Here is a 13,596-nt window from a genome sequence, read left to right on the forward strand (position 1 = left end):
TGTCATCTGTTAATGTTGAGTGAATAATCGTTACACTAGGTAACAATGATAAATTCAGGATTCCTCACTTTAGGCTCTCCCTTACCAGATCGTCTTTTATACCTTCTACTCTTTAGAGTTGGAATGTCTTAATGATCATAGTGACGTTCGTTCCGAATACCATCATTAGATCTAGTCATTATCCTATTTTCAAAATTCTCATCTTATCATATCTTGAGACGAGCAACCCTTCATTAAATCTAGAAACAGATTTTGATTAAATCAGAATTATCATAGATATGTTTTTATGGTACTAGCTGTTTTCTATACGTAAATGTATATTTAGAGAATACGCAGTTAAGTTGAAAAAAACTTGTGCCTCCACCTTGTTCTAAATATGACAATTAGTAAGTTTACATCAAATTAACAAAAACGCTAAGTCACTTTTTATCTGTTCGAATCCGCGGAGTAGTCGTGTATTAACATCGGTCATACCTTAACATGATCGTTTGGAAAAAGTTCAGTTTCCAACCATTGAGTATTACCTTAGTGATAGTCTGATGTAGTCTCCATAAATCATTTCATTGGTGGCTTACTGAAACACAAATGTTATCTTACAAGAGAAATAATGTTGGCCTTTTTTTGTTGAGTGAGTGACACCTGCATAAATGCTGTGATCGAGAGTTATCTCCCCATTTCTACATCCCAACTTCCTTTCAGTGTTTTGACCTTTACAAAACGAAACATGCTACCGTTAAGAAAGTTGGGGAGCCTTTCCTCGTCAGCGGTTTCCAAAGCAGTAAGAAAACTTTTCTCTGTTATTTCTTTGCTTCAGTTTAATTTGGTGCCCCGATCAGTATAATTTATATCGTTGTAGATTGCACACGAATTTTGTAAACTTGAAAATAGGTTTTGTTGATAGATGGAAGACTCGTATTCTGAAGATACAAGAAACTTTATTTCACGTCGAATATTACAAACAGTAAACATAAGCTCTGGTGAATTTGTACTTCGACATAACATAATACAAAACAAAATAACATGCAACATAATATTAGCAACAAGCAGCAGAGGATATGTATCACAGTCAATAGCAATTTATACACATATTATAAACAAAAAAGAAGTTATCACATTTTATATATCATAGAAATTATGTAATCAGATAAGACTAAATAGGCTAAGATTGAACACCTGCATATCAGGCATACACATGTATTTCTTGATGCAAAAGAAGTAAAACACTTTAATGAAAATGTAATATACATATATGCTAATATAGCAAAAAATAAAAAAAAATTGACAGACTATGATACTTAGAAGCCTACTAATAAAGTACAAATTAAAAGAGAACATTTTGTCAATGTCAATATTGTAAATAGTAAATAGATAAGACAGCAGATTATAAACCAAAGCAAGAAGACAAACAAAATAAGCAAAAGCACTTAAAATAAAAACACAAAAATGAAAATAGAAGACAAAAGCACAGAGGTAGCAACACCACTGAACAAAGGGAGGACACTCACATATGAGCACACACAGAACACTTACAGTCTGGGCCATACCTCATACGGAGCAGTCTCCTGAATTCTTTGTAGTTCTCTACCTTACGCAGACCATTCTGCAGACTGTTCCATATGCGGGACGCCTCGTACCAGAAGGAATTCTTTCCATACCTGGTGGTGTTTACAGTTGGGATGTGTGCCTTACCCTCTGCCCTGAAAGTATACAAAGTTTCTTGTTTAGATATCAGACTGCAAATGTAGTCAGGAGAAATCTTGTTAAAAATTTTTAAAAACTTCACAAGCCATCAACTTCATCCTATTAACATGCAGGAAAGAAGTATTAGCATCTATTAGCAGTATTTTTGAGGTCAGAGGTATCATCATTAAAAACAAAGCGCAAACCCCTTTCTTGCACCTTTTCCATTTTCCTGGTTGCCGAGACGCTGTGGAAATGCCAAACAAGAGGACAGTAATTAAAATTTGACAATACAAAACTCTTGTAAATTAACATTTTAACAGATTTAGATAAGAAAAGTCCAATCCTCTTCAAAACTACTAACTGTTTGGAGACTTGTCTACAAATAAAAGAGATATGTTTATCAAACTTCAATAAAAATCTATCTCAACACCAAAAAGTTTAACGCTATCTTCACAAACTATGGTGGAATTGCCTATTGTGAAGTAATGGAGGGCTTTCTTTCCTTAACATATTGACTGAATTTTTTCTGGGTTCGCTTTCATGTCATTCATTTCAAACCATTCTATCAGTAATGCTGCCTCTCTCTAACACCTCTTTCAGACTTTCAATACTTTTGTTAAAATAGCCCAGAGCGTTATCATCAGCATAATTGTACAAAGTAGCTTCCTTAATACAGTAAAAGATATCATGAATAAATATATTGAAAATAAGCGGCCTAAGGATCAATCCCTGGGGTACCCCTTCGATGAGAGCTATCCACTCACTGGTGTTGCCTCCTATCCTGTTTCCTAGGTAGCTACTCATGAGACTAACAGCCTCAGTTGATACCCCATAATATGAGAGCTTCCTGAGCAACAGGTCATGAGGAAGACAGTCGAAGGCCTTGGAAAGATCTATAAGAATGGCCCCAACATAGTTGTGACCATTCAAGGCCTGTTGCCAGTCCTCCATCATGTGCAGCAGGATGGTCTGGCACCCAAAACCGGTCTTATAGACCACTAGAAGGGATGAAATATGTTGTTAAAAAATGTTGGCAGCTGATCATGCAGAATTTTTTCAAAAATTTTTGAAATACTAGGAAGTATGCCGACTGGTCTGTTATTACATTCTCGCATCATCCATCTGTATGATGTTTTATATTTAAATAATGAAATGTTTTCAACGGTTTTTATTAGCTGGATATGACTGTCGTATGTTGTATGATATTGTCAATTTCAGGGAAGATACAGACAGTTTGTGACACATGGGGGATCTGTCAATTATATGAATTACTCTCTCCTGACCAGTCACATCATTAAACGTACAAAGGGTGATCAGACACTTAAAACTCAACAGGCAATTGGGCCAGATGTAGATCGGAACATGTCAACATTGACCCAAACGAATATAGGAATGAGAAATAAAACGATCTCCCTGATACAACGGATTGTGAGAATTTCACACACGTTTATTATCTGGATGTTGTATATGTAAACCTATCTTCTGTTTAAGCCACTACCATTTGTGTTCCTTTATACGCAGTGGTAATGTCACACTCTGTTGTTGTTTTACAGTATGTAAGATTTATTTACAAATTATGTATCTGCTTAAATTCGGTTATCTAATGAGACGAAGAAATTGAAATAATCAAGCCACATGAAACCAATTTGTTGGTAACTCAAGAATGCTGTTGTATTGTGCTTCAGTCTGAGAACTGTCAGTATACAGGAAATATTATATACAGCTAATGAGACATTTTAAATTTATCAGTAACAGACTTCTGTAGCCTGAGTTATTCTGATGTTCTAAAGTCAATGAATGACATAACTATATCAACCAAAATGGGAGGTCCTTAAATTTGACACAACCTTTGAACATATTTATCAGTAATTTGATTATTGCCTGGTATGAATATATTATGAAATTGTCCCAGCTTTAAGATTAAACTGACAAATACATGATCATCAAAAAATGTATTAAGTTATTAATAAAGTACAACATTTGTAACCCATTAACAGACAGTATGCCTTAATAAGAATATCACAAATTATCTGTTAAGATAAGTATATCATAATCCAGCTACATTTGATTCAGCTGTTCTAAAATAGTTCAACATTATATTCACAACTATAAATTTTATATTTTTGTATTGCTCAACCAATTTTGCTCTACTCTGATCTCAATAAGATGATGAAATCTTGTGTTATGGTGGAAATATTCTGTGCATTCTGTAGTGCATGTGACTGTGTGTTTTTTTCTCAATTTTTGAATGATAATTTATTACATTACCGACATTATTCTCTGTTATATTTCCCATATTATGCCTACCAGTGGTATTTTGCAAAATTAGTTTGACTTTTATGTTGCTTTGTGTTTAATCTGCTTATGAAATGATTCTGTGATGTAGATGTCATCTTCTGTATCCATCAAAACTAAACCTATGTTTACTCAGTGACCAGCACTGTAGAAAAGATAGTAATAGAGATAAATTAATCACTCCTTAAAATATTGAGTCATTAATGGGTTTCTGTAATAGAAAGAACACATAACGAGTAGGATATCAAACTCATAGTATGGTTAAAGAATCATTATCAGTCTGTATATTACATGCTTTAAATGTGACAAGAGGCACAAATGCAAACTCTCTTTTGATATATGTGAAACTGTTGAAACAGATACATAAGTGATGTTCTGGTACCTTTAGAAATGAAATAAAATCCCATAGACATATTGAAAAGTGCTGATTTAACCTCCTGATATATAGAGTGTAGATTACTTTCTATTGAAGGGGAAAATAATGATATGATTTCCATGATTGAAAGTTACACAAAATTCTTGTAATTTGTTTTGCAGTGGAAGTGTGGTGCAGCCCTGTGCAATGGCAAATACTCAACAGTTGCTAATTCAACGTTCACAACACAGGTTAGTCTCGCATGTTTTTACAAACCAACCAATCAACCATGTGACTAACCAACCAACCAACCAACCATTTACAGCAAGCAAAGTTTTTTATAAGTTATAAATCAAACACCTTTTAAGTTTGGGACAATAATTTATCAATCTATCTGTAAACAATGAATATTGCATCTCTTCACATTCTGTAAGTAAATCTGAAATACAGAACTATGTATATACCAGTAACATTTTTTGTTAACATTAGTATGTTTCATCTATGGGCACAGACCTTCCAAAACAATTGCTACAGGAACATTGCTTTTAACTAATAACTAGTTGTTTACACATCTACAATGATATTGAACTACTCACCAACTCAATGTTACAGGATTTTGACCTGCACAGACTTGACATGGGTCCCTCTACTGAAGTGTCTGCCAGCAGGGAAGAATGCATCAAGTTTTACCGAGACATGCAGACCATTAGGAGGATGGAGACAACAGCTGGCAACATGTACAAAGCCAAACAAATCCGTGGCTTTTGTCATCTGTACTCTGGACAGGTATAAACATATGTCTTTTTACCCTGGACAGATTAAAACCAATTTCACCTCTACCCTGGACTGGTATAAACAAATTTCACATATACCTTGGACAGATATAAATAGATTTCAAGTCTACCCTGGACAGATATAAACAAATTTCACCTCAACCTTGGACAGGTATTTAAGCAACTTTTACCTTTATCCTGGAAAGGACTACATATTTTAATTATTATTCTTTTTCTATGTCAGAAGTTACAGCTTGAAATAATGACAGCTGGAATTTACAACAGGAAATGGAAGTAATTCTATTGCATAGTGCTTACAGCCGCCCACATAACAATCCATTGCGCTATGACACATCAATACTCTTGCCACCAGTAAAGTACCTGTTTTGTTATGAGTTCTGTTTCCAGTAGAGTACCTGGTTTTTTTCTTTGAGTTGTTGATTATCGTTTTACCCTACCTAAAATGAAGAAATTTGTTACAGGAAGCCTGCTGTGTTGGTATGGAAGCAGCTATTACCCCTGATGATGCAGTGATTACAGCATACAGAGCTCACGGCTGGACATACATTCGTGGTGTCCCTATACTGGGAGTTCTGGCCGAGCTCACTGGTAGGTCATCAAGTATAGGGTAAAGTCTGTATAATTGGCATTCCTCAATTTCTGATCCAGTTGTCTTGTTAACCAGACCAATGTTCCTAGTGACAGCACTCCTGTTCATGCATATGAAAAATTAGCACAATGATGAATATGTGCATCATAAATGATTGCCATATAAGCAGTGTATAGAAACTGCTATTAGCACAATAATATTTTAGTGCAATACTTTCAGTGGGAAAAGCACTAGAATCAGATTACCGCTAAAATGTGAACTGTATGTGTTTACAATATTTATAATTGTAACAGTATTACAGCTGTTTTGCTATCCCTTTACCTTTAGCAGGTTACATACAGATGTAGCTTGAGAATAGCTAGGGAAACTATAGCTTGTTGTTAAATCTTATTGTATGTTATATCATTATTTACATTGTAAAAGTGTGGCTTTGGGTAGTTTAATGAATACATTAAAAATCTGATTTATTGGCTGGTAAATGGTGGTCTCTACAGCTAATTGGGTGTATATGAATCAGTGTAGAGTGCTCCTTTACATTACATACCTGGTATTCTGTTTCATGTCTATTTCTTGAATTCATTTCTTTCTGTTTTTCAGAAATTTTATTTTAACTTTGTGATTAGTTTGGATTACAGATTAATGATTTGTTCAAATATATTAATTGGTGTATGTCATGTGGAATAATATTATGATTTAGTGCTGAAAGAGACCTATGCATAAATTGAAGGATTTATTTATTTACTTATTAAAACTTTAGGCCCACAAAGTCTTTTAAAAACACTGTTAAATTGATTGAAATGTTATTTCTTGCAATTAACATGTTATCAGTACATGATTCTTAAAATTTCCATTCTTTACTTTATGTTCCAGGCAAGAAATCTGGCTGTTCGTTAGGTAAAGGAGGTTCAATGCACATGTACAGTAAAAACTTCTACGGAGGGAATGGAATCGTCGGTGCTCAGGTGAGAATACCTGTTGACACAGATTATGTATAAACTTTTATTCTTTTCCAAAATGCTGTCATTCCTTTGCAATTATAATCCTTATACTACCATTGTCGATATATGCAAATATGTATGTATATGCAAACTTCCATGATGTTTGGGTATTTCCAATTCCCCCACTGGTAGTATTGAAGGGAATATAGGTTTTTATCCACCAAACTGTGTAGCATTCCATAGTTGCACTGTCAATAATATAGAGATAATGTTTTCATTGTTGTCGATCTTGTTTTGAACAAATTACCACATGGGTAGCAAGTGTCAAGTGTAAAATAAAAGTTCCTCATAACCATTACCAGCAGGTATACCCATAAAAAGCATCTAGGTTCAGGTATTTTTAGTCAGTACAGAGAATTTCTTGTTAATGAGATACTTTTCATGGATGATTAAACTGCCAATTTCTGTTTCTTAATCATCATTGGATCACTTGTCAAAAGCATTGTCTGTTAAGACTCAAGATTACACCGGTCAAGTATGTTAAATAATACATGTATATGTCATTGATAAGAACTTATATATGATTGAGGACAACTGTGTATCTGACTTTTAAGAACAAAATGTCAATTATTAAAATAAACATCAGATGTACAATGTAAGATGTTGAGGCTCGTGTACTTCCTCCTGGTGTATATTAGAAAAAGCCTGGATAGAAGATGTCTGTAAATCCCAGTCACTAGATTTAGGCTTCCTGTCTGATATATAGGTGCCACTGGGTGCTGGAATTGCCTTGGCCTTGAAGTACTATAAGCCTTGATAATAGAAGTTTGTAAACCCAAGTCTTTAACTTTAGACTAATCTTCCTGTCTGATATATAGGTGCCACTGGGTGCTGGGATCGCTTTTGCCATGAAGTATCGTAAGCAGAAGAACATATGTGTGACCTTGTATGGAGACGGAGCAGCCAATCAAGGACAGCTGTTTGAGACATTTAACATGGCGAAGTTGTGGAACCTGCCTTGTGTATTTGTATGTGAGAATAACGGCTATGGCATGGGTACCAGTGCTGAACGAGCCTCAGCTTGTATTGATTACTACACCCGAGGTGATTATGTACCGGGCATAAAGGTAGGTGTGTTGGTGAGATTAGTGAAAGTCAAGCACTAAAGAGCCTGTATTCATCTCATCAATATTGTTGTCCTATGACATTTACTAGTAAACAAGGGAAATAACTTTCTGATATAGCCATTACTGTGTATTTGGCTTCAAGGGAAATAACTCTACTGAACTTATTATTGTTTAAGAAGAGACTAATCTTTTGGTCACGTTTATTAATCCTGATAAGAAATATTGATTTTGTTACCATTCAATTTGAACTCCATGTTAACATTTGATTCTTACACAGTCACTGTTGTTTGTAAATACATGTATTGTCATATATTCAATCTGGATACATTACTGATTTAACCAAAGTAAAATTAAGAGGATGTCGTTTGCAATATATTGAGTTTTTTTTTCTTTTTGTGAAACTCAGTGTGACGGTATGGATGTACTAGCGGTACGCGAGGCTATGATATTCTGTAAAGACTATGCCCTGAAGAACGGCCCAATCCTTCTGGAAGTAGCCACATATAGATACGGTGGTCACAGTATGAGTGACCCTGGTACAAGGTCAGTCTTGGGACAGTGTGATTTACGGAAAAGGTTCTGCTCAGACTTTTAAGGATAGTGACAAGAGCTAATTTAGCAAAAAAGAAAAAATTGAAATTTGATGTTCTGTATTGAATTTAATGAAAGTTTCTCTGTTCATCTTTTTATCTCTTTATCTCATGTAAGCTGTTTTTGACAATCAATACTGGGGCTAAATGCAATAAAAGATATGACAAATATAGTCATATGATCATAAGTACACTGTGACAGAATTAGTCACATCATCATAAGCAAGGTATGATAATATGGTCATCTCTAAAATGTGACAGATGCTCAAGACATAATTATGGACAGATATGGTCATACTATATAAATTTGTCATCACAGCTACCGCAGTCGAGAGGAGGTGAAGAAAGTACGTGAGAAGAAAGACCCCATCACCACATTCAAGGAAAAGTTACTGTCATCTAATCTGGCTACTGCTGAAGAACTCAAGGTATGTATGTTAACAAATCCATCATTTAGGTAGGAAGCATATGTATAAATATATATCAGCATAATTTATCTCCATAAGTGATGTTTAAAAATATTCAGATTGTCAGTGCCGAAAAATTTTCAACACCAGTAAATTAACCTGAGAAACAAATCGGTGTTAAAGACCAAACAAATTAACCATTTGTACAAGGAAACCGATGCCTTGATTTTTTTTGCTCTGTTGCTTTTACAGAAAATAGATACTGAGGTTCGCAAGGAAGTGGAAGAAGCAGCAGAGATTGCAAAAAGTGACACAGAAATTTCTGCAGATTTTCTGTACAATCAGATTTATTACCAACCCCCAGCAGATTATACAGTACGTGGTTGTGATCCTATGACAACTGCACCCTCAAAGTAACAAGTGGATGATGTAAAACACAATCATATCATGATAGGATTTTATGAACTGTTCCAATATTTGTGGGAATATCTGCAAATTTTAGCGTTTGGCTGTAAAATCAGATAGCTGTATAAGAACACTAAAACTTCACAACTTTTTACTGCATATCTATATACAGTACTCACTGTGACAATGAAATCAAGATGCAATAAGGTAAACAAAGGGAGATAATCATGGGTGAGTTAAAACGATTGGGAATGCGTTTTGCCACTTATGAAGTTACAAAGTGCTATATGGTGTTGGAATCCTCTATGAATTCCATGGAACTTGTTCTATGTATTGTAATCTCCTGTGTATATAATGTTCTGTAGGAGGGTGCGATCTAAATGGACATTTAGTGCTGTTTTTGTTTCTGTATTTATTTTGTTATTTGATTGAAAACTTTTCAACCCTTGTTTATGTCTGAGATAGAAGAATTTAGGCTATATTTAATGCTTTTTGACTGGGTATACTGTTGTATGTATTGATATACTGTGACTATATCTCGGACTTAAAATTTTGAATGTTAATATGAATTGATACACATGTATGTGATCAGGACATTGCAAAACTGCAGGTGTATTATCAAGTAGATCTCTGAAGTTCAATGACAAATAAAGGCATTCCATTTCCAGTGATCAGGCCTAGAATTTAACATTTTTGGTCAGTTGCTGCTTCATCCAATATATATCAACATTATAGAGGAACTGCTTTTTCCAAATATTTACACTTTGAAAATCAAAACTCAAAACAATTTAATTCTGTGAAATGTTAGGAATAGACAGGCACTCACAGTTTGCATCTGATGAATCCACTTGCTGAAAAAAGCAAGTCATTAATTTTTCTACTTGCAATTCTTGGATTTCTACTTGCAAATAGCCAGTAAAAAGCCTTAAATTTAAGGCCTGGTGATTGATTCAGACACTGGTCTCATGTCTTTGGGGAGGAAGGTAGAAAGGGCTGTCCTTTAGACCTACCGGAATTGAAATGTATGTTATATAGTATGTATCAGCTAATGAAATATTTGTGTACATGAGATTTTATTGATGATAATGCCCGTCACTAGTTGGGGGTCTGTTCCTGTTTTCCTACTGAATACCTACCAACAGTACAATAGGGTACCAGAAGTAAGACTGAGGATATCAGTGTGTGTAATATATTCATTTTACAAAGTTTTAGTCTCCAAATGTATTAAAACAGAAAGAAGATGTGCAGAATGTTTGTTTTCTTTTCTTTTTATCACACTACAAGACAGTACAGCCTCTGTCCATACACCCATAATGCTTTAAGTGGTTAGCTGAACCTACCAGACTTGTAATAAATAATGTTACCTCATTTTCAGTTTTAAGTATGTTGTGATTTCCTTGCATTTAATGCTGCTTTACAGTGTCAAGGTTTCCATGAAAACAATGCTCTGGTAGTTATTCTTTTGCTATATCGTATATTTTGAAATGTTTGACAGACATACATGTAAAGAATCTTAAATAAGGTTTTATTTCATATGTGATTTTATTTAAAAAGTCTTGGTTTTTATTTTTGCTTGGTGAGAAAAAACTTAAACTTTGAAGTGAGTTTCTAAACTATGCTTTTTCTTTATCACATTACTCAGAACAGTTCATGTTTAAAATGAACGTCACACGTGTGGAGGACATGATCAAATGGAGGTAGCCATTTTGTTGCGCCATTTTCAGTTGATGACTAATACCCCTGTCCGTATTATGATATCGCAATCAATTTCTGGCCAGCGCAAGCCAATATAAAACGTTCTATGGTATATGACACCAGTGACACATGCAAATATATCGTATTGACTGGTTTTGTGATAATATTTGTTTACTGACATTAAAGTCTGCTGGATAATCATGCTCGAGTATAATTGTTTTATGCTGTATGATGAGGCACTGAACTGAATTATGAAATGATGCCAGCTGACTTTTCTTGACGTCAACTTATTAAGACCAAGAGAATGACTATCCTTCTGACGTCAGCTTACTGACATCGCTGGCGCTGGTGTGTTACCTTGACGTCAGCTTACTGACGTCGCTGGCGCTGGTGTGTTACCTTGACGTCAGTTTCTTCACTTTAGCTGGTCAGACCATGTGACACTGTCGCGTTGTCATGACATATAAATCACTAAGGCTGGTGATATCACGTGACGCTCGTATGTTCTCTTGACATCAACTTGTTTACTGAAGCTGTTGAGATAATATTGAGATACATGGGCGTGAGATTATTTGATTACTTAACCACTGTCGACTTGTACGTGACATTGGCGGCGTATCACTATCGCCTAGTGTAATACTAATATTTGATCACGTGGGAATAGTAGTGTAATAAATTATCAGATCACGTGAGATTAGTGGTGTAATACTAATATTTGATCATGTGAGATTAGTAGTGTAATACCGTTATTTGATCACGTGAGATTAACAGTGTAATAATTATCAGATCACGTGAGATTAGTGGTGTAATACTACTATTTGATCACGTGAGATTAGTAGTGTAATACCATTATTTGATCACGTGAAATTAGCAGTGTAATAAATTATCAAATAACGTGAGATTAGTGGTGTAATAAATCCATACGACATTATAGATGTAATCACGTGATATAGGAAGTGTAATACTTCAGTTTGCTCTCGTAATATAGGAAGTGTAATACTTCAGTTTGCCGTCGTGGTATAGGAAGTGTAATACTTCAGTTTGCCGTCGTGGTATAGGAAGTGTAATACTTCAGTTTGCTCCCTTGATATTGGGTGTGTAATACTTCAGTTTGCTCTCGTGATATAGGAAGTGTAATACTTCAGTTTGCCGTCGTGGTATAGGAAGTGTAATACTTCAGTTTGCTCTCGTAATATAGGAAGTGTAATACTTCAGTTTGCTCCCGTGATATAGGAAGTGTAATACTTCAGTTTGCTCTCGTAATATAGGAAGTGTAATACTTCAGTTTGCTCCCGTGATATAGGAAGTGTAATACTTCAGTTTGCTCCCGTGATATAGGAAGTGTAATACTTAAGTTTGCCGTCGTTGTATAGGAAGTGTAATACTTAAGTTTGCTCCCTTGATATTGGGTGTGTAATACTTCAGTTTGCTCTCGTGATATAGGAAGTGTAATACTTCAGTTTGCCGTCGTTGTATAGGAAGTGTAATACTTAAGTTTGCTCCCTTGATATTGGGTGTGTAATACTTCAGTTTGCTCCCGTGATATAGGAAGTGTAATACTTCAGTTTGCTCCCGTGATATAGGAAGTGTAATAATACTTCAGTTTGCTCTCGTGATATAGAAAGTGTAATACTTCAGTTTGCCGTCGTTGTATAGGAAGTGTAATACTTAAGTTTGCTCCCTTGATATTGGGTGTGTAATACTTCAGTTTGCTCCTGTGATATAGGAAGTGTAATACTTCAGTTTGCTCCCGTGATATAGGAAGTGTAATACTTCAGTTTGCTCCCGTGATATAGGAAGTGTAATAATACTTCAGTTTGCTCTCGTGATATAGAAAGTGTAATACTTCAATTATCTCTTGTTACAATGGAAATGTAATATTTTAATTTGCTCTCGTAATATCGGAGGTAAAGTTCTTTCATCGGAACTCGTAATAATGGTGTCGAAATACAATCATTTCATTGTATTGTGTTGTGGGTACTATTATCTGATCTAAAGACTTTTTGATGTAATACAATCTCTAGATCTCGTAGTATTGATAATGTAAACTTGTTTGTGGTCATGTAATATTTATATGTATGTAAAACTATGTTGTGGGATTTTATTTGAATATATAACTACAGATAGTGTGAAACACATTGAATTTTGTATTTGAAAATTACTAGCAGTTTTATGTCTCGCATTTGAAATGTGTGGGATTTGAGATATTTTATCTGTGATCCAAATAAAGAGCCTTGTGTGGTCTAAAAAGGGCATGTGTTTGATCTTCAGGAGGAATCGGAGTTTGATCCCACGAGTTTGATCCGTCTGGACTGTTAAATACATGTGAAGTACACGTATATAGGTCTTGGGATTCGTACTTGCATGTATACCATTGTGTTATTCTGAATTATCGTGTGGAAATATCATTGTAACTTTAAATCTCCGAGAAAAGACGGACATGTTTGTGTAAAACTGTGGGAATGCAAGATAGGAAATCAGATTTTAAACAGTCACCAAAGTTTAATATGTTCACAAAATCACATGGTTATTTGTTTTAAATTTGGCCTCTTTATCTTCGACAAATATCAGCCATTTCCATAAAGCTCATATTGGTAACACTGCCCTGCCTCGCCGTCCCGGGTAGGTGACGATTAATCAACCTCGTCCTTATCAAATCCGCATTAAATGGTTTATAACATCACTTACACATTAAAGTTTTGCTTTCTTATATAACTA

The 13,596-nt window shown here is 34.9% G+C and overlaps 1 protein-coding gene across 2 annotated transcripts; it reads left to right on the forward strand.

Moving 5' to 3' along the window:
* The first annotated feature begins 694 nt into the window (after positions 1-694).
* LOC132550383 (pyruvate dehydrogenase E1 component subunit alpha, mitochondrial-like) lies at positions 695-10,433 on the forward strand. Of its 2 annotated transcripts, XR_009554217.1 has the most exons (10): positions 695-778; positions 4,516-4,584; positions 4,946-5,119; positions 5,589-5,715; positions 6,587-6,678; positions 7,533-7,781; positions 8,188-8,324; positions 8,691-8,799; positions 9,031-10,150; positions 10,229-10,433. XR_009554217.1 is itself a non-coding variant. In XM_060214443.1 (9 exons), exons 1-9 carry the CDS (start codon positions 725-727, stop codon positions 9,193-9,195), a joined length of 1,176 nt encoding a protein of 391 aa, XP_060070426.1. In that variant the 5' UTR covers positions 695-724; the 3' UTR covers positions 9,196-10,433. The 2 variants fall into 2 exon arrangements, 1 of the variants encoding a protein (XP_060070426.1); XM_060214443.1 differs by having other exon boundaries at positions 9,031-10,433.
* The last annotated feature ends 3,163 nt before the right edge of the window (positions 10,434-13,596 follow it).

Source organism: Ylistrum balloti, unplaced genomic scaffold (genome assembly GCF_031769215.1).
Source record: "Ylistrum balloti isolate Yb309-2 unplaced genomic scaffold, AGI_CSIRO_Ybal_v1 Utg370122, whole genome shotgun sequence".
In the NCBI taxonomy this organism is placed as follows: Eukaryota; Metazoa; Mollusca; class Bivalvia; order Pectinida; family Pectinidae; genus Ylistrum; species Ylistrum balloti.

Excerpts from the sequence above, each read along its gene's own strand:
- LOC132550383 (XM_060214443.1), top strand. The coding sequence starts at position 725 with ATGCTACCGTTAAGAAAGTTGGGGAGCCTTTCCTCGTCAGCGGTTTCC. Across the intron at positions 5,120-5,588 it reads GTCATCTGTACTCTGGACAG|GAAGCCTGCTGTGTTGGTAT; the intron begins GTATAAACATAT and ends AATTTGTTACAG. Across the intron at positions 5,716-6,586 it reads AGTTCTGGCCGAGCTCACTG|GCAAGAAATCTGGCTGTTCG; the intron begins GTAGGTCATCAA and ends TTTATGTTCCAG.